The 25,487-nt window shown below is 34.6% G+C and overlaps 1 protein-coding gene across 1 annotated transcript in view; it reads left to right on the top strand.

Moving 5' to 3' along the window:
- The window catches only part of ADGRA1 (adhesion G protein-coupled receptor A1), a 156,892-nt gene that overhangs the window by 3,641 nt on the left and 127,764 nt on the right, over positions 1-25,487 (top strand). The window contains exons 2-6 of the mRNA XM_075154773.1: positions 9,252-9,416; positions 12,564-12,762; positions 14,106-14,255; positions 16,994-17,155; positions 21,956-22,171. Coding sequence (XP_075010874.1) covers positions 14,106-14,255; positions 16,994-17,155; positions 21,956-22,171 — 528 coding nt within the window. The 5' untranslated portion in view covers positions 9,252-9,416; positions 12,564-12,762. The remainder of the gene's footprint in view (positions 1-9,251; positions 9,417-12,563; positions 12,763-14,105; positions 14,256-16,993; positions 17,156-21,955; positions 22,172-25,487) is intronic.

The following is a 25,487-nucleotide window of genomic DNA, read 5'->3' as shown; positions in this document are numbered from 1 at the left end:
GACAGCTGTAGTGGTTGCTCTGGGACCATTACAGTTCACAAGTGCTCTTTCTGAAAACATTAAACTGTGCAGAAAGTTAAAAAGGAGTGTTACAACTGGAGAAACTAACATGCTCTTTACTAAACCTAGGATAGCAGGCGTTAGTATCAGATGTGTTTTTCAGATGTAATTTTTGTTATGTAGATAGATTTGCCACTGGAAATACAAACTATTAGGTCTCAACTGTGATCCCCCACAAATAGTGTTTTTCTCCTAAATTCTGTCCTACGTATTTCAGTCTTCTAAATATGGCTGCCAAATGCAGTTCTTTTTTTTTTTTTTTTTTTTAATAAAAAAAGGCAAGCTTAAGAACCTCGGGTTTTTTTAAAGCATCTAGTGCTTCTTTACATTTTGAAAGCAGTCAATGCCAATACGGGATGGTTAAAAGTAAATAATGAAAGAAAATGTAATGTTTGAGATAAGACAATTATGGAACTACAGCTGATCCTTTAGGTGTAATAAGGAAGGTGAAATAATAAGAAAACTTATTTTAAAATTTGTACATAAAATGTGCATATTCATTTCTGAAAGCTGCTTTTAGAGGTATATGATTATGTGAAAATCTCCAAAACTTCCATCTGCAAAAGGAATATCTGATATCAAGGAAGAGTTTCAAATCATGATCCTCTTATACTGTAATAGTGAAGAAACCAGGAGAAAAATAAAAAGGAATGCAAAGTTGTGGATTAAAAATTACGATCATAATTTTTATAATTGAAAGGCAGGTTTGAATCCAGTTAATAATTTTTAAGTGTTTGAAATTATCAGTGCAGCTATTAGTAAAGAATTTGGAACTTGGCTGAGACAGTTTCACTAAAAGAATACGGATAGTTTAAGGTATGATTATTGAGAGAAATGAATATGAGTACAAATAGATTCCAGGAGTAGACAGGTGGTATCATGACAAGTTTGAGATCCAGGCAGGCATACTGTATAAGAAAGAACAAAACTTCCAGAAATTCTGGGAGAAAGGCAGAAATTCTATGCCTATTTTTTCTGGAAAGAATCCAAATGACCCCTGAACTCTCTTAACAGTTGTGGCAAGAATACGTCTGGAAAAGATGTGAAGCAAGCAGTAGTGGTTTGGACCGATATTAGTTTAAGAACAGTCTGAAAATAGTATATCGCTGATGAGCATGTTAATAGGTTGGATCCACAATTGGAAGTTCAGATATGTGCCAAATCATGGCAAAATATTGGAGATTCACTCTGCAAAAATAAGTGTTAGAACAAATCCAAAGAATCTGATTCAGAAATGCAGATATTTCACAAGCGCTTTGTCTTCTGCAGTCATGAACATTTGGAGATGAGCAGCTGAGGGTCATACTGAGAAGCCCAGGGAAATCAGCAGAAATTGTTTAGTACTGATATTTCGTTGGTTCACCTAATTTACTCTGCTTGACCCTTAGTTGTCAAGCAGTTAGGAAAGAAATGAAGCAAAATAACCATTTAAATTGTAAATCAATGTTTCTGTATTGTTTTGAGATTACTTTAAACCCTGTAGTCAATGGTCTACAGCTTACTTCAGGCACTGTAGGCAGCAAAAGACTAGGAACAGATGCACCTTTACCAGCAACATTCTCATATATCAATAGCAAGAATATATTTAAAATTATTGCAGAACATTATGAAATGCACAGCCTGGGGGTTTGATTATCTGAGATTAAGAGAATCTTCATGTGAATTAATTTGAAAGATTAATTAAACTTAGGTCTTTTCTCTAAAAATTTTTCAATTATCTGAATAAAACCCAATGACAGTTTTACTACTAATCAGTTTGGGGAATAATTTAAAATATAACCTGTGAAAAAGTATACCAATACTATGAAAAGCAAAAGCAGCAACCACAATACCCTCTACCATTAAAGGAATAGACAATTGTGTAAGAACTGTGCTGTGCCATAAAAACTGTAGGCTTAGTTTGGGTAACTGCTTATTGAAATGTGATTGAGAAATAGATATTTTCACAGAAAATATATGTAAATATTTTGGGCTGATAGAATAAAAAAAACTCTAGAAAAATAGGAAGTCAGAACTGTAAAATACTTTGGCGGAGTCTTTCTTGAAGAACTTTAAGAGAGTACCCTTTTTGTGATGTTGAGACCAGATTAACAAGATGCTTTGCACTAAATGTTGACCTCTCAATTCCATCTCTGCTTATTTTCTGCAGCTATGTATGGGTCCATCCAGCCACAACACTGAAATGAAATGTTAAGTTCAGTGTTAAGAACAAAAATTTGCACTTTCTCCCTGGCAAGGGGGAATCAATAGAGTTTTGCTTAGACTTTTTGGGACCAGAATGATTTTAATGTGGTCCTTCAAACAGCTGCAGTTACACAGCTGAGGAGATGCTGCACTGCAGCAGCAGTTTGGAGTGAACATCCCAGGACTGGCTTTTTTTAAATTACTTTTCCTGTCAACAACAATGTAAGGTATAATTACACATTTTTTCTCAGTCCAGGCAGTAGTTTCTAACCCTGTGCATCAGCTGTGATCATCAGAGCAATTCTAACTTATGTTCAGACTCTGATGTACTCCATCTACCAAGTCAATCACCTTACTGGTGAAGCAAACCATTTCTTTAAAGCAAAACATGTTAGAAATATTAAAACAAGTAACTGAATTAATTTTTACTTTTCATGTATTTCAATCTATTCAACGTAGAGAACATGTTGTAGGACATATTCCTTATGGACTTATAGAAAGCTTTTTTACTCCATTAGCATGCAGGAATTCCATGAAAATAGATCCCAGCCCCTCCCCTTCTTTCTCCCTACAGGAAAAAAGAACACTATTTTTAATTGTTTATGGTATTTTTATTGGATGACTCCTGGCCATCACAAAATCATGTTTACACTGTTGGAGATACACTATATACTGGAGAAAGAATAAAGATTGTTCCTGAAGTTCTTATGTAGGAATCTGCTATGTCTTACCTCCTTTTTAGATATTCCCAAATTTCTTGCAGGTCAGCAAATAAAACAGGTCAGTATTCTAGCCCTAATATACAATTGCTCTATCCCATAAAGTATTCATTAAATAATTAATTTCTCCATTTGTAACATCACCACTGACTAGAGAGAGTGGGAAATTCTGTCAAAGTAATATGCATTTGACAAATAATTTCAAATTGTAAGATTAATGTAGTAGTTTTTTAGTTTGTTTTCTTTTGTGTGTCGTTTGGGTTTTTTGTGGGGGGGTTGGGGTTTTTTTGCTGGTCCCAGTGGCATGTAATCAAATAATAAAGAATTGTCATAAGTAGGTTAACATTTCCGAATCATCTGGAAAATATTTTACTTTAAAAGCTTTTTATGCAGTTTTGGCTATTGGACTGATTGTCATAGTGTTATTTTTGTCTAAGAACCTCTGATAGTGTACAGATCACAAGAGTTATGCTAATGAAATAAAGCTTCCTCTGGATATAACATTGCAGCAGACCACTTAAGGGCAGGTGAAAGGCATGCAGCAGGTGTAGCACCATTTCCCCAGAAGACTGCAGTTATATACATCCTGCAGTCAAGCAGTTTGCTGGTAGAACAAAATTAATAACAATAAACACGTTTGAACATTCCCAAACCTTTCACCAACTGACAAAGCAGCTAGATGATAGACAACCGATTCATGAAGTACTTTAAATAAGCCCTGGCCCTGGCCAGGTGTACTCTCTTCAGATAGCTTTATTAGCACTGTGCCGTCACAGAGCTGCCAGCTGTCTGAAGGTTTCTCCAGCAAGAGAAATCTTTGAGTGCTCTAGAGCTGTTGATACCTTTTTTTTTCCCTCCCCGCTTTACGTTCTCAGCTAGCTAGACTGGCATGTATTGACTCTAGGGTTGTGGGAGTATGAAGATAAATGCAAACATCTTTATGCACACCCTTCAATGCAGCACAGTAGCTGGCAGTCTGTCTCTACCTGAGACAAGCTCAATGAGAGAGAAAAGGATTGTACAAGAAACCAAACCTGTTGTGGTATGTTGTAGATCTACTTAGATTTCTGACTCTGTTTCTGAAGATGATTTGGTTTAGTCATTCTTAGTATTATTTGTTTTCTCAATTTTAATAAACAAATTGATGGCATACAAATGTAGGTCACAGGTTATTTGGCATCCACTTACAGAAAATACATCTCGCTATTGGGCAAATTTTTACATAACGAATGGATAATATTAGCCTATGACAACATTTTTGAACATTTGTATTTCAGTCAAAGTAGTTTGAGCAACACAAATGAAAATAAAGCTAGATGATTTACTAACTGGCATAGGGGTCTTTTCTCCTGTTTTGGAAGTAGGTTTTGTTTGAGTTTTTTTTTCTGTCAACATGTTGTCATTAAAATTAGGTCCTTTCCATTGGCATCTCTGAAATTAAATCCAACTGTTGTCATGGTCCTAGCATACTGATGTGAACAAATTAGCTGATAGATAAATTATAGTACACGTAAGTTATAGTACATTATGTTTCTTGGGTAGCTACGGATAGCATTAAAAGGTAAGTTATGCTTTGGTTTTATATTCAATCAGAAGAAACAGAAAATCATGGGTATTGAGTTTCCCAAGTGTATGACAAATTGATTATACCTGAAAATATCTGCTAGACATCTAGCATAAAATGAGTACCAACTTTGATCTTTAATCTTCCTTTTCTCTTGCTGTTGCCTGGACACAAACTTTCTTTAAAGGCTATCAGCCTTCTACAGCTGTTTCTTTCATGAGTAAATAAGTTATTTTGTCAGAGAGATCAGACTAGCAATTTAAGTTAAGTTAAAGTGCCTAGATTTACACATTCTCTCTTAATTTTCCATGTTTTTACCTTATATCCCCTGTGAAAGGCTGCGTTGCAAGCAGCAGTGTACTCTGGAGACCAACACTCATTTTTTTAAATTCTGTGTTAGTATTAATAATTTACGGTGGTACGGGTTGGAAGCAGGTTATGCAGGCCTTCTGCCTGAGCTATAGAAAAGCATTCACTATTTATCTGTCTGAAGAAGAATATGAGGAAACCTAAGTGATATCTGTGTTTAAGTAATTAATTTTTATTTTTTTCCAGGAAGAGCTGTTGGTTCTTCCCAAGTCTTACAGGAACTCAAGTCAGACTTTAAAGCCTTTCTTGTGGGAAGCCAATCAAAATATAGTGTTAAAGTCTCCTCTTTATTTGTTACTCTGTTTCCTGGCATGCAGATGGCTGCTGGGGCATACAGTAAATGTCGCTAAGGTATTACTTCAGGACATGGTTGAGTAACTTTGCATAATCAGACCTACTTCTGATTGTCTAATTAGTTATGCATAGCTGTAGCAATGCAAAACTATGCCTCAAATAGAAATCTATTGTCACAAGTTACTTGATTACATGAGTGTGTCTTCCACCTGCATTACGGTTCCTACCTTTGTAATGACCAATGCCACGGGCTTCTGTTGGATATTATAACAACTTTTTCATGCAATTGCATCAGCTGTACATTTTAATTAATTTTCCAATATGCCAGTCATCATATTTGAAAAAGGAATCCTAGCACGCATGAAATTTCCCAATACAAAAAAGAAACATGTATATTCTCTTTCTTCCTTTCAATGTTTTTACTGAGAAGGCCACTATAATTTCAAAAGAAAACTTGAGAAAAGCTTGCTAGTCATCTTTTTGTTCTCATCAGGCAGCAATCTTCATATTCAGTTTGCCTTGACACCATCTCATGAATGTCTGACTTTGTTTTATGTCTTGGTAGGCCAAAAATTTCCACAAAATAGCAACTATCACACCTCTGAGGAGTGGGATATGATTGCTAATGTAGGTGGAGTAGGAACTCTTTCTGGCTCATGCTCCATGCTTAGGAAAGCTGCACAGAAGAGGCAAGATCGTTTCATTTGTGGCCCGACATTTATTAGCTTCTGTGACATAGGATAATCAAGAAAAGTATGCAGCCAAAGGCACCATCCTCTCTTAATTCTGTTGTGCTCTTGTTAAGTTCCTAAACCAGAGTCCTGACACGTTCTCAGGTCACAGAAGAGTTCTTGCCTTTTATCAAGACTTGTTGCCATGGCCAAGAGAGGTCAAGAATGCCTTTCTACTAAGAGTAAGAAAAATAATGGAACTTCTGGACATCTAATGTAACAATGCCAAGACTTATAATAGGTAACTGACCTACAAGAAAACTTTATGAAAAGGATTACAATTCTATACAGGCCCACCCTTTCCTTTTGGTCTGCCAGGACTGTGAAGTTGCCAAGGATTCTAAGTGGAGAAAATGTTAAAGGATCAAGTTGACTGCTCTTTTTGAGAACTGAAAGACTTTTTATTTTTTTTTAATCCAGTCCCCCAAATTCTCCAGGGGTATAAGATCAATTTATCATTTGTCACATCCAGATGGTAAGTAAATGAACAGTTTCACCACTGGGCTTGCTATCCAAAATATTCTTAGAGGAATATAAATGAATGCATCATTTACGGTGGCCAGATGGCAATTCAGAAGACATTTCCATGTTCTAGTCATTATACAGCTTCTTCTATATTGCATAAACCTCTTCTGGCTTATTTTGGTTTACCATCTGAAGAAAGGGCCATAGAAGATTAAAAGTGTGAATATAAGGATCTACTCATAATTTCAGAGAACTTGAACCACTGTTCAAGTACTGCGCTTCTACCAGAAGCAACACTGATGTATCAGTAAACATTTGTCTGTGAAACTTCATCTAATGACAGGAGATCTGTTTAGCGGCAGATAAATTTGCATTGGAACACATTTCAGCAATTTAAATGAATGGAAAATGTACCCTTTTTCTTCATATTTATTTGTCTTCTTATTGATCACCTGTAAAACTGATAATATGTTCAAGTATTGCATTTACCTAAAATCACAGTGGTTCCCAGTTTTATCAAATATATAGTTTTAAGAATGATTATAGATATTTTATACGGAATGTACCAAAAGATCAATACATCTGTCATACATTCTATTCACTTGGGAAGTCTCCAGGTCTTGATGCCACAGGTGAATATTTATGCTGCATATTGTTTCTGTGAAAAAGAGTTTTTATGGATAATTGTTTTTATAAGCTCTGGGAATATATTCTTTCTCAGCTGTCAATAAAGATGATGTGAGATTGTTGTGACATATGAAATAGAAGATTTAATTAAAAAATTTTTATCAACTGACTAATTTCACTTAAGTATTTCAACCTGAATGTAAGAAGATGTATTAAGAGTTAGCTAAGAGGCTGCTATTATTGGGCTTTCCCATCTGAGACTTCTTAAGAGAACAATTGCTTCTTTTGACGTGAAAATATTCAGCTATTCTGTCTGAGAATGGCTATTAATGCTTTTTCTATATTTTCTGCAATAAAAATGTGTTAGAATTTGTTGTAAAAATGAAATAGAGGGTTCCAAGGTACTTGGAGCTCAAAGCCATGATAGGCTTTGATAGGAACAGTGTGAGATTTTTAAAGTTACTGTTTAATGATAAATTTGACTGAGTATCGGGAGAACTGCACAAAAATTCTGAAGCAATTTAACTTAAATCAAAGGCTATCTACCATGGTTTGCTTGTTTTCTGGGGATCAAGATAACAGGCCTGTAGTAAGTACTTGAGAAAATCATCCTTCATTGTATACATATTTCAAAGGGAAAATTACATACGCAGCTGTCTAATCACTTCCTACCTTGATTGTGGTCTACTTTCCTGTGTATCAAAAGTAGTCTATACACAAGGAGATTAGATTCAATCCTTTCTTGTAACCAAGTTAATAAAAGTGCATATATAATATACCAAGGTTTAAACTGAAAAAGGATGACATTTTAGAGAAGTTTAAAAGAGCAAAAAAATAAAAATAAATTATATATAATTATTCTTTGTATATCTTTCAAAATGTCAGGCTCTTTACAAAAGTGCCAAAGGCCACAAGTAGAATTTTTAAAGATTTTGCTTTAAATACAGTTTTGAAATCAATTTAATAACTTTTAAATTCTGTGCTTCTCTTTTTATAATGTACCTTCTCCCCCTTTCTGACTGTACTCCATTTCTTCCCACATAATTTATAATTGTCTAAACTACAAGGCATATTCAAAGACAAGCCATTTGTGTAAAGCAAAGTAAATATTTCAGATAATTACTACCTTTTTTCCTCTCCCAATTACTTTCAAAATCTGTACTTTCTTTAAAACTATAGTAAAAATTATTTCTAGTCCAATAGCAGATTTAGGATCTAATGTATTAGTTTCTTAAAACGTAGTAGTTGTTAGCATTATTTTTGGCTATGAGAGCTATGGAGTTACAGTAATTGGATAAAAGTCTATCGCTGATGAAGTCAATAGAAAAACTAAACTTTACTGACTTCATTAGGGCCTGGGTTACATCCATCAGATGAAGGAAAGCTTCTCACCTGATTTAAAATATACAGAAAATACTAACCAGAACAGTTCTAGGCAATTTTAAATGTTTCTGAAATTATTTCCTCCTCTAATTATAAATAGAATATTTAGCTTAGGCGGTGTGGTGCAGTCATGCAGAATGTTTGTATTGTAAGAGAAACCTCAAAGTGTCTTTATATGTAAGTTGTCTAACACTCATTATAAAGAGTTAATGCAACCTTAATTTATTTATATTAATAACTAAATTGCGTATTTGGTGGGGGACAGTGTGAAAGAAGTTCGTGAGTAGTAAAGTACTGAGAGGAATATCAGCATTTGCCTCATCTCATTTTGCATTCATCAGGAAAATTATATATGACTTCCAAAGTCAATGGCTGTTCTAGAAAACTTCTCCCATGACGCCCCAGGAACAGCAGATTCTGCTGTTGAAATGCCGTAGGAGCTGCAATCGCAGCTGAAGGGAAGCATTCTCTGTGAACTGGTTGCGTTGTCAACTTGAAATGCATTTCTGACTTTCAAGTGCTTGTTTATGCAACAAAAAAAAAAACATTTGATAATATTTGGGGAAAGGAGAACGGGCATTGATACATAATATATATGTACATACATAATATGATATACTCTTGTGCTGATTGGTAGTCTGTGTTATAGCCTGTCATGATCTGAGCGGTCAATCAAAAGTGGTGCTGCTAAAATCTTAATACCAATCACTCACATATTGTCTGTCCCTATAATAGAGTAAAACCCGGTTTTATATTTTCATAGAAAATCTCTGAAGATAAGTTAATGTCAGAAAACCAATGACTCAATCTCTATATAATTAAGTATATACAATAATTAATCTTTTATTTTTATAGTGAACTTATCCTATCCAGCATTGACATTGATGCAACTGGAGATTGGGAGTGTCTAGTCAACAATTCCTATGGAAATAGCACTAAACAAGTAGAAATTGTGGTACTTGAAACAGCTGCACCCTACTGCCCCGCAGAAAGAGTTATTAACAACAAGGGAGATTTCAGGTATGATTTTCTGGTTTTGGAGTGTGTTTCATATATTAATATAGATACGGACCATATTCACACTTACATGATACTTCAGTGTCAGTTACGAAGATGTCACTCATTTTACTTGTCATTTTTATGTAATATAGTAGGAAGGAGGAGCACTGTGTGATTTTCATGGGAAATGGCAGCTAATGCTTCAAGAGCAGTAGTGGTTTATGAAAGTCAGAGGATCTTTCTTCTAATTCCTTAGTGTGAGATTATGGAAAATTTCAAAAGATGTAGGCTCTTTACAGCTAAATGAGAGAGGGTTCAAAATTGTTCTTGGTCTTTTCTAAATTATTGAATATGATAACACTGCATTAAAGCATTAGAAGATTAAATTTTCAGTACTTTTCTAATCTTTCCAGTTCTGCTGATTTTGTTCAGCTGAGATTAGAGGTAACAAATAACAGAAAACTGTTAGTAAAATATTTCACTGAAGAGAATCAAAATAGTGAGTAAAACTACTTAGTAAAACAAATAGATCATTTGAGATGAGCTTAAGGACACACACAGTTCCACCAATATATCACATGATTAGAAAACACATCCGTCCTGCTATCTGAATCTGAGTCTGCACAATTTTGTTGACTAAATGTCATTTTTATTTCATCTTTACTTTTATCTACATATGCTCGTGGGTTTTTTTTTAATTTTAATCCTCATAAACTGAAGAAAAAGTTAAGGATTCTCTGGAATTTGGTATTGTGTTCAGTTAGTTCTAAAATACTTCAATGATATGCATAAAGCTCTTAAACAAAATATAATCACCTGCTTGACAATAACACTGATGTGTGATGACATTCCCATTGAGAAATCAAGAAGGTAATTTGTTACCAAATGAATTATAATAAGAATTCAGCTTGAATAGTTAATGATAGGAAAAGTAGACAAGGGAGGAAGCTTCTCTTAAATGCCAGAACTTTCTGCAAATACTTCTGACCTGAAAGCTCTCTTCATTTTTAAATTACCTTTAAAACTTTTTCAAAGGCCTTTTACTACTATTTCTTGTGTTTGAATAAAAATAAAGGAATGAATTAGAAAGAAGTGGAGAAACCGACTCACATAATCTGTTTTCTCTTTACTATGAAACTATTTTATTACCTCAGTGTTAACCTCAGTTCCAGTAAGTATACCACATTTGCTGAACATATATTTATATACTTATTTAATCCATATATATGGATTAAAATCCATTAGAGATCTTTGACAATCTCAGCTATAGATTTTTTTTGTCATCACAAAAACTGCCATTGTGTTTTCTCATAGTGGATGTGCTTAAATGTATTTTAATTAGATATTTTAAAATATATGTACTTCCTATCAGATAACACATACTGAATCTTTTAGATGACAGGTTTATGAAGTTCATGTTCTTGCCATAAGATGACATCCTGTTCTTCATAAATAAATATATATAAATTCTACAGACTGCACAAACTAACACCAGGAGCATTTTGTCATTTTATATAAATCAAAAGAACAGGAGTGCACATTTTTCTCCCTATTGATCATCTTTCTAGAAATCCATATAAATTTATTTTTAAAATGTATATCAAAAGGATGCTGAGTCCATAGGTTCTTTTGGCATTTGAGGGAATTAATTTAAAATTATAGAGAATTTCTCAGGCTCAAACTCAGCATTAGCACCTGAAATTGTTCCAAAGGTTTATGCTCAGAGATGCAGCTATCACACCAGTAATTTTCCTTACAAAGGTCTTTGAAGTTTTGGTAACATAGCAAGTATGTAAGTGAAAGAGTTGAACCACAAAAGCCAAGCTAGAAAGGAGAGTTCTTTTATTGGGCCAAAAAGGGAAAAAAGCATCAACTGTTAGGGAAGTGTGGTTCTTTCAGTTGACCAGCCTAGGTGGTATTTATAATTGCACAACTGCAGTAAGAAATAGGCACTGTGAGTCAGAATGAACTGGCCTTATGTACTAAGTTTTTCTCTATGATGGCCATATTTTGCTTGTTTTTTATTTTTCAGCTCTCTGTAAGATCCTTCTGAAATGCAAATGGTAATGTTGTTGTGTCCTATCATTCCTATTCATAAAGGCCAAGTTCTACTAACTGTGCTAATACTAGTTTCAGAATTATCTCTTTAGTTTTACTTTTGAGGTAAGTTGCTACTCAGTGTGGCTCAATTGCATTAACGCAAATGTTTTACTGAAAATAATATTTCAGCCCAGAGGCAAAAGGAGAATATACTACTGTACATATTTCGATTTTTTTGTGTAACATCTTTCATGGTTCATTTTGCATCAACTGTTTTTACATCACAAAATGAATTATTCCAATGACAGTTAGTTGTGACATATAAAAATATTTTTCTTCTTACCTTTTCTTTGTTTGAAATGAGGAAAACTTACATAGCCCAAAACCCATCAGTATATTATGTAACAATGTCCAAATGGACCTGCATTGTGTAACTAAGAGGGGCTAATATGTATGTTTGAGCAAAGGTTGATATACAGAAAAACAATATTGTTTAGTAGACCCATGAGCTAAATAGAAGAATTCTGGCTGCTCTTGATTTATAGTTTGTTTTCAAAGGCTGTTTTGGAATCACACTACATAAATCATGTGTACCTAAATAGTTAATTTTTGAGGACTAGCTCCTTCCTCCTCCATGAGACATAATCTCTGCTGAAATCTTCTTTACTTGTTTCTGATACATTCAGGGATTTTTGCTTTTTGGGGCTTTGTGGCATAGAGGGCTTTGTAGTGTTGGGTCAAAATACAAAGATTGTCAGGTACATTTTGAGCATTTACCTTTTACAGCATTTAGTAATAGGGCTTTGGGGTTTTTTTGCCTTATGGACTTACTGCTTTGCTTTGTGCAGTCTGCAAAGATGAATGTAGGGAAAATGCCATCCATATTTTTTCCCCTAACACCAAACACCTCCCTGGAATAAATGCAGAAATAATGTGTGACCAGCCAGACTTGAACCTGTACAATTTTGACATTTTCCAAGGAAACAAAGTAATTAATTATAGATATAATAAGGTAAAATTTAAACTAGTCTTTTTTTCTCATATATTCTGTATATTGTTGCTATATTGTAAGTTGCCTTTAAATAAGAAGTTTCACGTTGTAATTTTTTATTATCATGTTGTTCATAGATGGCCCAAAACTTTGGCTGGGATAACTGCTTACCATCCCTGTCTCCAGTATTCATTTAACTCCATTGTCTTTAACAATGGTGCAGAAGAGTCTAAGGCATGGCGTAAATGTAATCGAACTGGACGTTGGGATGAAGAAAACTATTCTGAATGTCCTTATTCACAAGAAGTAACTCAAGTTCTTCATGCTTTTAGTCAGGTAATGTTATGAAGTCCAGGGCTTCCCTTCTCTACTACCGATTTTATTGAATAACTTACAAGAAATGTCTGTTCAGCCACAAGTTTGGGGTAGCTGGTCTTTTAACAAAATGTTTTACTTGAAAGACAATGTGTTTGTTTGGTAATTGAAGTTGTAGTAGGAACAAGTGCACAATATTTATTGCCTTTATTTTAATATTTTTTTTCTCTGGGTGCCTGGAGTCTAGCTGACCATTAGTAATGTTGGCAGGGTCACCAGTGCTTCACTTCAGGTTGTTCTTTGTCTTCCTCTCATGCATTTTTGCCAGAAAGATGTTAATACCTCTTGAAGTCCTGTATCAGAGTTTAGTCAGTTAAAAGTTGCCTTTCCTCATTGCCATTGTCCATAATATATTTTAAAGAGCTGGAGAAATGAAGCCTACTTTAGAATGCCTTTCTGATGTCTTCCAAAAAGCAGTACTTAAGTGGTTTCTGATGGATAAGTAAAAGAGAGAATGAGATAAAAAAATAAATGGATAGAAATTAATGAGGAAAAAAGAGCATAACAGGGAACAGCATGGAGGATGGCACACACCTGTAACTGCCATACTAACTTCTCAGCTTTCAGTGTCCTTAACCATTTCTTCCCAAGTGCTAGATAACACCACAGGAAGTTTGTTTTCAGATGTGTTCATATTTAAATAAGAATAATTACTTTATGAAGAGAGCCAGTGCAATTATAGGATAACAAAATAATTAGGAAGGTCTCTAGAATCCAGTCCATTCTCTTGTAAGCAATGGAGTTAGGCCAAGTTTCTCAGGGCTTTACCCACTCAGGTCTTTAAAACCTCTGAGGATGGAGGCTGCACAGCCTCTGGGAGTAACCTGTTCAAATGCCTGACTAGCCTTATGGCAGAAAAGATTTTCTTCATAACCAATCTTGACTTCTCTTCTTTCAACTTACGACCATTGTCCCTTGTTCTCCCACCAGGCACCACTGTATATATGAACCCTCACGGATACTGTTGTTGTCATGATGATCTAAAGATATAGGCAAGGCAAGGTTAGGGGCTCGGTATAATAATTTATCAGGCTAGTTAGCTGCAGTCTAGAAAAAGTAGAAAAAAATCTTCAAAATTTGTTGTCCTATTGTGGTGGTGTCTTCAGATAACAGCAATGAAATCTAAGACCTAATGCTGAAGATACATTCATATGCCCCTGAAATTTATGTCCATGATACTACTGATGCATATAAATCCATGTGAAATTATAGCAAGCGTTATACAAATGGACGTGATCTCCAGTTTTTAAAAAAGAACAAAGCCAGCTGATTTATTACACCTAACAATTCTGATGTATTTTCAGATGCACATCAATTTGACAACCGTGCTTGAATTTTCCCGCCAGCTGACAGCCTACACAAGAGGTGCTTCCCACTTTGCGGATAAAATGGATGTAATATATTTGGCTTATATAATGGAAAAGTTAATTGTCTTCGTGGATGAAGTTGAAGATGTAAGATACCTTCTCTATGCTGAAAAAAGTATCACTTAGAAGTGGTCTTCACACATGGCCCTGTTCTTAATGTATGCAGGCACACACTGAAGAGTAGCTTCTAAAATTGATTGCTGGTATTCTGATTGCAAATGTTCTGCATATACTGTGATATGTTTCTTTATTCCAAAAAGAATAAACCATCTCATCTGACTGACAAAGGCATTGCTGCTTAGGAATAAAAGTTGGTTTTCAATAAGCCACTTTAATTTTCTTTTTCATTTTAATTTCTACCATGTCTAATATATCAGAATGAACTCAAGGTACCTCTCCATCTGGCCACTGGAGTTACACGTTTCTTTTGTTTTCTCCATTTCATCAGGAGGTTTTCACTGAGTTTTGAAAGCATGTATCACTTCATGTGAAGAGAAGATAATGTGTCTTTAAGTGCAACTTCCTACAGAAACTTTTAGCATAATGTATGGGATTTTTACAGGGAAATCTAATCAGAGAGTTATGCAAACCCTATGGGAAAAACAGGTTTTTATAGAGAACAACAATGTTCATCATAGTTTTTACTGTTAATTTTCAGCGTAACAGCTTCCATAAAGATTTCATAACCTGTAATTTTTGTACACATGATGGCTATAGTTAAAACATTTGTTTTCTTTTGGTTTGGCAACATTCATTCCATTCTGGCTCTGGGGATTGTAACAGTTAACATTTTAGTGCCAACTTGAGAAAGCCTCCAACTTCAATTTCATCATTATACGCCAGACCTAAAGTTTATTATTAAGTGCTCTCCAAGAATCATGTTTCAAAGCTACAACTGTATTTCGGCTCAAAATCCTGATAAGATCTTACTGCTTTCTGACAAAACAAAAATTTACCATCCAAAAGAAACAGTTGGATTTACCATAGAGCCTCTTTGTTTTTCTAGCAGCTGATTCATTATCCATTACAACTGAGCACCATCTCTAATCTTTTAATTGATTTCTTCCACCTTTCAAATAGATTTCAGTTTCTGGTTTCTGGTATCAAAACATCTCCATCTCCACCACTTATTTGTACATCTCTTACTTCGTAATCCCTTATTTTTTTTAATAATTTAGAACATTTCTCCTAATTTGTCTCTGTTTCCTTCTTCCATTTTGAACTTTACACTTTTTCCTCTCTCTCAAGTTCACTAAGTAGGTTCCTCATTCATTGAGCTCTTTACTAACATTTCTTAACTCTCACTCATAAGGTACAAAAACACATGTGAAGTTAAAGTGTCAGTAGTTTCACACATGAGGCTGCACTCATGTAATTATAAATAAGATTGAACTTCATTTAATACAAGGCAACATATGAACAAAGGTATATTAGTTTGGAATTGACTAGCAGCTGAAACTACAGTTATATAAAACCATTAGAAATTAATGAAAATTCATACACAGAGGTTTTCTGTGATTTATCAGAATAATTTAAAAACAATTCTAGCTAAACTAGTACAGTTTCTGTACATCCTCTCTGGGAAGTGCCTCTCCCAGTCAGCACAGGATTATTCATTTTTACTTGACTTTGTGGTACTTTCTCCGGTCTGGTGGTTCACCTCTCAAACAAGAGAGCTTCAACAGCTGCACTGGGGACATATTTGCAATATACTACAACATTTTTGCAGGGAAGATGTACGTGTATTAGCCCAAATTTTTCTATTTTTTAATGTCATGCCTTTATTTTTCATTAATGCATTTAATTATAATATAAATTACTTCCTCTTCTTATTTATCTCCTTTTGTATATTTATAGACTATTGTTCTGTCCTCTGCTTAGCTGATTGGTGTATGCTTTAATAGTTTCTTATAAATCACTCCAGTCTCTTAATGTGTTTTATTATTATTCATTGAATAAATAATCCTGTTTGTCACATTGTCAAAAGCCATCTAGAATTATCTAGTAATTACGTTTGCAAAAATAGATTAAATTTTTGAGGAACAGTCACACAAAATTTCACATATAGTCTCACTATTTCTGTGTCCCTTGCAATGCATGTGAAATTTATGTATTTTTTTTAATTGAACTAACTTCATAATAAAAAAATATTCACAGTGATGTTATTCTTTCTAAATGTAATATACTAATAAAAATTTGAAACACATAGCCATACTTACCAAAATCTGCAAAATGTCATCTGGCAAAACAAAGATTCATCACTTTGGGTTAGCCACAAGAGTGAATTATAACATCCAAAGCGACAAGCCCACACTTTCTATGTAGGCAATGAGATGATATAGGTTTGAATGAGCACCTGACTTATATCCCAAATTTACCTCACTATGTCTGTAACAAAAATGTCTTTCAAATATATTTTTCCTCTTTTTAATTTTTTTTTTTCCCCAAAGGTCCTTTGATTAAACATGATGCAGTTCTTTAGGGGAACATGGTCAATTTTAATTAGTTTAAGAAAGAGGGTAATAATTCTGAGATTCCATTTATCGCCCAATTAGAGACTCAATTTTTGTGATGTATCTTGAAGATAAGCTTTTAAATTGTGAACAAAAAAGGTTTTCCTTGAAGTCAGTTGCACTTTTCTTTTCTTGGTCTTTATTTTTCAGGCCATTTAATTTTCTTTATAGAATCAAAACTGTCTTTGAATGATGGTTACTAAGAGAAATAAGGTGCCTGCTTTCACTTGTACTCTTGTGTACTCTTCTCTTATTTTTGTGAGTTTTCCAGACAATACCATTTTTTGGTTTTTGGGTTTTTTTCTCTTTCAGATTGGGGATGCTCTTATTGAAATTGCCAGCAATATAATGTTGGTCGATGACCATGTGTTGTGGATGGCTCAAAAGGAAGACAAAGCCTGCACCAGGATTGTACGCTGTGTGGAACACATTGCAAGTCAAATACTAACCAGCAATATTCAAGTTATATCAAAGGTATTTCATAAAATTACAAAACTTTTTGTCAGAATTTATTTTTAAAATGTCATTTTTCTTCACAATTTTTACAACCAACTAGTATACAGAGAAGCAAGATTGTGTAAAACACATACACAGCATAGCCGATTTACGTAGATATACTTGGATTCTGTGATTTTTTTTTTTCTTCTCCTGGATTCTATTTGGAAGACCAAAATATTTTTTTGAGTATCACTGATGGTATTAAAATTTTTTCTTGACTTTGATTTATTGTATTTATTCTTATAATAGGCTGTTCACAACACTATCTTTCTAGTGTTCTTACTATTCACTCAGTTTCTGTTGTTCTTGTCACTATAGTATATGAGCTTACTTTGAAAGGTCTAAGTTGAGTGAGTGGAATTTTTAATAAGAGAAAAGACAACATGCTCCCTTGTTGCCTGAAGGTTTTTTGCCTTTCAGAGAGGATTCTAGACAATACTTGCTTAAAGCATTTAGAAAATGTTCAAAAAAGGTGTATCTTGTCATAAAGATTACTAATTTGTGGTTAGTTTTAGATTTTTAGAAGCAAGCTGTAGCAGTATGAAATAATTGTTCTTATTTCTTGGCCTCCACCTACATTATTTTGTCATTTAGATACTGAGGGGTTGTCATTTGGATACTGAGAAACTGTCTTTCTGCCAGTTTCAACACCTAAATAGCAGAAATGCATCTAAATCAGAAGCTTGAAATTTATCCTTTCAGAATTTTAGATAAATATTTTAAAGCCTTATTACTCCTTGGGTTAGTTTGCTCACTTGCTTGATTTTAAACAAACTTTATTATTTTCTCAATTGTCCACTGCATTTACATGAAGACACTATTTAAAAGTGAATTCAGTGCTAGTTTCAATTACAGCAAAAAGGTATAAAAGTAAAAAAAAAAAAAAAAAGGAATTCTAGGCTAAGCCTATATTGGACTGTTTTCTAAACGAAGTTTTTTATTTAATTCCCATTTACATAAAAGAATGAAATTTGCTGAAAATATTTATTTATTTATATTAAATACATAGAGACAATAATGTGCTTTTTAGAAGTATTTTGCAATGTGACAGCTAGGGGGGCTCTGTTGCTTTATACTTAAATTTCTTTTAAATGTCAAGTGCCAAAGGTGATTTTTTTTCTTGTCACTGCTTCAGGGAGCTGTTGACATTACTGTAAACAACAATTCTGTGTACTCAGATGTAGATCTGTGTCACTCACCTTTTTGCCATGCTTTATTTTTTTGCTTCTTACAGTTTTCTGTAGGAGAATTAGTTTACTGTTGAGTGCAATTTGTAAATAAACAAAGCTGTGGAGTTTTTCTGGTGTCATCTCATGCAATACCAAACACTTCTGTTCCTTTGGGAGGCCAGCCAGCAAACTGCCTCACAGAAATTGCATCTGCTTTCTCTATTTTAAACAACAGCAAATAAAACCCCTAAAGCTTAGGTAGCTGCTAGCTTATAATTCCTGAAAAAAAGGAACCTCTATAAACCGTGTCAGTCGTATAACATATGCACGACTGTGTTCCTATACGTTGAAAAGCTACTTGGGAGGCATGATTGTTACTCTACATCATTTCTGAAGACAAAAATGTTTTTCCAGATCCATGAGGTTGTGGAATGACTAATTTCAAGGTCAGAAAAACACCAGGATGGATACCTTCGTTTAGATTTTCTTAAGTTTCCCTTGCTGTCAAGTGGTGTATAAAACACGCTGCAGGAAGAACGGCCAGTAGCAAATTTCAAATGCTAGATAATTTCATATATATATATATATATATATGAATATAAATGATATATTTAATGTTTCATTTAATAAACATATAACAGTAAAACAAATAAGACATTATTCTGCTGTATGGTATTTAAAATCTTGGAGAAGTCATCTAGACAAAAGGTTCTTGTCAGGCTGCTGCGAGGGCCTGGCCTCCCCAGCCAGGGCCTGTCCCACTGCCCCCAGCCAGGGCGCAGGGCAGGCCGGGGCAGCTGGGGGCAGCCCCAGCCCAGGGGCATGTCCTCAGCGGCGGTGGCGAGGACAGGCGGGGAACGCAGATGAAGTTGAGGGTCAGGCCTGGTGATGGAACCGGGCCCAGTCACAGCCTAGGGGTTGCCAGGCCAGGCTGTGGTGAGGAGGCCAGCCCCAGGTCTCAATGGTGGGCCTGGAGCCAACAGGGCTGGTGGCCAGGCTGCAACGCAGCCACCGTGGAGTTCGGCTGAGACTTTGGAGGAGCCTCAGCTTGATACTAGGCCAGAGGGAAGGGGATGGGAACCCCCTCAGAGGGGTGCAGGCAGGGGGTGCCCTGGGCAACTGAGAGCTCCTAGGTGGATCTGTAGGCCTCAGCACCCCCAAATTACTTTCCCTTCAGTATTGTTCTGAGGCACTTCTTCGCTCCCACTTTTATTTTATTTCTCTGTATACATGTCAGATGTGCAGTTTGAAAAGAGACTTCCAGCTAATGATAAAACTTACTTCAATGGTCATGTGTCAGGTGCATGCAATAGTTTTCAAAACCAACTCTGAAGAGTTTTCATTTCATTGTCCGGCCAGTGAGACTGTCAGAATATTTTAGGCTAATTGCAACGTGGCTTTTTGTTTGCGCTCTCAGTCTTTGCAGCCTTCGGTGCTGCTCTCAGCTTACCCAGGTAACAATCCCCTTTGGCCCTTCTCCTGAGCGGTGCCTTTGTCTGAGGTTTAGGAAATTATCATTTTCTGTGTCTGTACTGCTTAGAGATAAGATTAGCTTGTGGCTTTTCATAACATGTACCTGACTGTGGCTTGTTTCCATGGATAATTTTGCTCTGAGTTCATCTGTGTTCATTTTGTAGCTCATTTAACAATCCTATGTAATGAACACTGTTTTACCTTGCATTTTATCCATCTGTTTCTATGTGCTGAGACTGGCATGTTCACACTGTTTGAACATTGTCAAGCCTTTACAGGTATATTTGGGAGTGGAAAACCCCAAGTGTTTAAAGAATTTATATTCAAAATTTTAAAAATAGGGCTCACTCTTGTGAAATCCCTTGAATCCTCATTACAACATTATCTAGCGAACATCTTATTCACCATCACCTCACAAATATGAAATAGGGAACTAGTGCTATGCCCATTCTACAGCAGAAAACATGAAGTTATGAATAATTATGTGGCTTTTTCCAAGATTAAAGAAAGCCTGGTACCACATAGGAGTTTTAACTGAGTCATGTAACTTGATTCCTGTGATATGGATAATAGTATTCTGCAGGCGGTAGATTCTTTAATTCCTTGAAAGATTATCTGCAGATGGTACAAAAAATTATCCAAGCAAACCTAGTTTCAGGTTTTAGGAGTTTTCAATGTACAGCCATTGGATTTTTAATACAAAAATTATTTGATTCTTAATGATCTTTGGCATTTTATTCAAGTGTAGAAAAAAATCACCGTCAGGCAAGGACAAAAGAGGTGGAAATTTAATCTAAAAAAGGAATGTTTTAGGAATTTATAAACAATTGAAAAGAATCTTTAGGCTACTTTTACTTTAAAAGTAATATATATTACTTTTATATAAAAAGTATAAAAAATATACTGAAAGCTTCTGGATTTTGTCTAATTTTGACAAAAAGTAAAATAAATTGCTTAATGAGACTTCAGTACTTTCATTTTGGACATATGCAGAATTATCAGTGACTGAAGAAGGGTGCATTCGAAAACCTTTTCTTAAGTTCAAAAGATGACCAGCAAGTCATACACTGTGTTTCATGCTAAGATTTAATTTGTTCTGGTACAATAACTTTTACACAGTTAGGCTACCCTCTATCCTGCCCTTATTTTTTTATGCAAAACATTTTCTTTAGATACATTAATTAGAATTAATGTGATTTTCTTCAGTGAAGTCATTTCTTGTCAGCACAACTCATATGATGCCCCGAATTCTGAACGATTCACACCAATTTTTACCAGGTGGATTTAAGGTACTTCTGTATTATTAGCTTGCAGAACAGAAGCAAAGTACAGTAATATAAAACTGCCACATTTGTACATTTAGCCTTCTGATAAACTGCTGGTTTGTGGCTTAACTCAGATATCTTTACAATCAATGTGCAAAATACATACACTCACAGATCTCTAAACAATCTATGCCTGGAAGCAGAAACCATATAGTCCAATCAGTGTGTGCCAGTCTAAGCTAGTCAATGTGATTATAACATGAGCTATTTATCTCATACACAGGACTGTGTGGAAATTGATATACTAGCTTAAGGACGGAGATGCATATCTCTGCACTGTGCTACAATCTCCATCTAGAAACATCACCTCACTAAGGGGTAGGCCAAAGACATATAACATGGTGTTGCATTGAACCATATAGTCATGTTCAATATTCTAATGAAACAAGATCTGTAAAAAACCAATCCATCCACCAAGTAGCTAAGAAGCTTTCTGTTTCATTTCTGAGGTACAAAGCACCTCCTTATTCATTCTTACTACTGCTGTTGCTAGTTAACTTTATAACTGTATTGCTTTAAATCAGGATTGATTTCATTGAAGCTGATAATGACACAATTGCAAAACTGATATAACTGATATAAACTGATATATTCCTAAAGAAGATTCAATCAAATCTACTATGCCATTGTAGAATTCTAGATCAGTTTTTAAATAAGTTCTGTTTTCTTTCTTACCCTACGAATAGGTATGGAAGTCTGTGCATGCACAATCTTTTATAAAGTATATACAGTAAATACACGATGCACATATAATAATGCAATTCTGCTTAACGAGTTAGCAACATATCTGCTTCTCAATGTTTTCACAGGTATCTCGTAATATTGCTCTGGAGGCCTTTATGATCAAGCCATCTAGTTTCACAGGAATGACTTGCACTGCCTTCCAGAAAATATCTGCAAATTCTGACAAGTCAGTGGTGCGTGATTTGGGAAGCTGGGAAGGAAATCATCATCTTGATCAACATTTGAATTTCAAGTGCAACACTGGCAATCTCAATGGTTCCTTGGTGAATTCTTCTACCAGGGTAAGTCGGTACAATCGTGAATATAACTTATCTATTTCAGTGTGTTTTCAGTAGTACCTTTAAGCAGAATACTGATTTGGAAAATGTGTATTTTATGTATTGTTAGCATTGTAAACTGGTTAATAATTTCAACATGTAAGTGGCCTTAAACGGATGTAGCATATTTTGTTGTGCCAATGGATATTCCGTCAACGTAATCAGGTGGGATGCAGGAATGCGGGATGTGAATAGAAATGAGTAAATGTCTTGTTCTTTCTATCTCTGCAAACTTTCTCTCTCTGCAAACTTTTCTATGTGTAAGCAATCTCTTTAAAGTAATTCGGAAATATTTGTTTTAGTGAGGTGCTCTCAGGGGATTTTACGTTGCAAAAATGTATTTGTTTCGGGAAATTACCTTTACTTCCACTAAATAATATTATATTCTCTATCTTCTGAGCTTTATACAGAGGGAGAGTGTTACATTGGATTTTCTGAGTAGTAGCCGAAGAAAACCAATAATAAATAGGCCTTTTAATAGAATGCACTGTTATTATCAAATAATGAAGTGGAACAATTAAATTTTGATCTAGCAGGAAATGGAATTTTGCATTTGGCTGAGCGTGTTATTAAATTTAAGTATTGCAGAGTTGAATTTTTGTTATCCTTCAACTGAATCTCAGTTTAATAGGCTTATTTCTTGAAATACTTACTCTGACAAAATGATACTTTTCTGGACAATATTACTAGTTTATTGAACTTTGAAAGTATTTTGATTGAAGTTATTTTCTCTTTGGTGCATTTTAATCTTCTGTATGGACTATGCAGTCAGTGATACAGTAGTTTGTGCTCTAGGATCTTCTGGTAAAAAGGAGTCATCTTAATAATGGAAGAATAGGTTTAATTTGTTTCCTGCAATGGAGTTCATTTCTTCTGTAGACACTGTTAACGTGTCTGTCTATAGGAAAGAGAAAGTTATCTCTGAAAAAAGAAGAGTTTAACATCCATAAGATGAAAACCAAATGTCAGAGATCTAAAAGATACAAGATTTCTGCAAGAAGCAACCCTGGAACACTCTGCAATATATCGGATAGTATTATCTATATAGAAATATACATGGGATTACATGAATTGGAAAGTTTTCTTTATCAGCTCTACCAGTATTTGTATTCCTTCAGAAACTGAGTACCAACATTTCTAGTAAATGAACCTCTTGAAAGTTTGATGGTCAAGCACTGGTGCGTCTCTCCTGCTAGAAAGAATTCTACCATAAATGCAAATTTCTCATCTCTCCTATCAGCATGCATGTGTCAAATACATAGAGTAAGTTAGAATATTTATTTGAAGCCCCTTTCTAAAGTGTTGGCAGAATGTCATAATATAAAGATCTCAGTAAAATCTTTCCTAATGTATTTTGAACTAGCTGACTTTATAAAACATACAGAAGGGAAACTCTACTGACTACACAAAGAAAGAAGCTAGCAGAAAGGAAGTAAACTTATTACTATGCAAAACAATTTTGAAGTATGTGATATATATTCTGACAGAAGTGACATTATTAGGTGGATCACTAGTTATCACCTGTATATGAATTTGTAAATATTATAACAGCACAATACAGGAGATTATAGATTCAGCTAAATGTTAGTTTCATGGCTTGAGGTTTTAACACTAAGATGTACTCAGGTTTTAAATGTGATATGTGAATAAACAGACTGAGTATATTCCTTTAACTTAATCCTGAAAAGCAAGATGTTTTCATTCATTGTTGTTCTCTGAAACTTTTAGGCTAAGGACTTCTTTAATTTGTTTAATAGAATGATCTGTAGAATTGTAAGTGATAACAGAAAATGGGATTCTTTCATCATCCACTAGCAAAATTTTTTCTATATTTGCTCAATGGAGGCAAACAGTAAACCTACTTGATTGTTCTATGTAAAGTTCAGGAAAATAGAGAATTTGTGGTGGAGGTGTTTTGGTTACCAATGTTCAGTCACTCTATTTTAAAGTAATATTATTATGTCTGAATCTGTAGAACTTCGTCTTAGATGCTGAGATTATTCTTAGGATCTTCTTCTATTTAACATAGGATTAATCATAAAGAAGAGAAAAATCTAATGAAAATCATTAAGTACAAATGGTAATTACAAATTTAATTTACTTCTAATAAAAACATGAAAAGTTGTCCTTAAAAAGCTTAATAAAAGTGAATGTTTACATATTTCTGTGCTAAAAAGTGTAGTCCTCTTCAAATGTATAATATTGTAAATCATCTGCTCGCTGTCTGTTGCTAACAAATCGCACTAACAAATTACAAAAGTGAATACTCATGAAGCAATTTGTGGGCAGTTGATGGGAGAAACAGATGATCACAAACCATCTTAATAATACAATCAAAGCTTTTGTAGTTTACCCATAGTGGCATTTCCTAGCAATGGTAGGAAATCAATACAAATTTAGTTGGTGGTTGTCTGTACGTAATTTAACCTGATCTGGTTATTATGGGATAGAGAGCCCCCAAAAGGGGAAAAAATATTAAAAATTTAAATAAATAAGTAAAAAAACAATTAAAAAAGAATAAACTTTGAAAATCAAATAATTTAAAAGGCATTGAAAGAGATCTACCATTCAGAGAAGTTCAAGAGATAAGTGTTAAAATATACCTATATCCACTTACGATTCAAATATGTGGTAGGACTTTTATAGAATAACGTGCAGTGTTTTTGAATACCCTAAAGCAAAATATTATTGCAGTTTAATATACAAATTTTTATCTTTGAATCTAATTCTGACTTTGTAGCCAGTAACCAATCTGAAAGGTTGAAAAGAATCATTTATCACTATTGCAGATCAAAAGTTTCTTCTAGTAGCATTTCGACCCAGATGCCTTCTCTTAGATCCCATTTCTGCTGTTAGTAGGGAGCTTTTGCTGCCTGACTGGACTCTACTGGGTGAAAAAAATGGCTCAGATATATCTTCCTAGTTTTTGATACAATGGCTTGTATTTTTATACAGTGGTTGTTTTCATCTCTGTTTAAGTAGGCTTAAGGGCATCTTTCCAGCCTGGGACTCCAGACCGAGATCCTGTCACAGGAATGCTCCCGAGGCACAATTCTGTCCCATGACCTGTCTGTGTCTAAGGGTATCAGGATAATGATACACCAACAAGGCTGCTGTAACATTTGAACTCAGACAATGTGAGAATAGCTTATGAAATTTTAGTGTCGTTCTGTATGAATCCAGTGTGTGGTTCCCATTTGATATCAGACCTGAAGCATACTTTGAACATAATGTCTGTTCCAGCCTGATCCTGTAAGCTATCTCCAGTGTGCAAAGATAA

Source organism: Calonectris borealis, chromosome 7 (assembly GCF_964195595.1).
Source record: "Calonectris borealis chromosome 7, bCalBor7.hap1.2, whole genome shotgun sequence".
NCBI lineage: Eukaryota > Metazoa > Chordata > Aves > Procellariiformes > Procellariidae > Calonectris > Calonectris borealis.
This window is presented reverse-complemented; position numbering and strand designations above follow the sequence as displayed.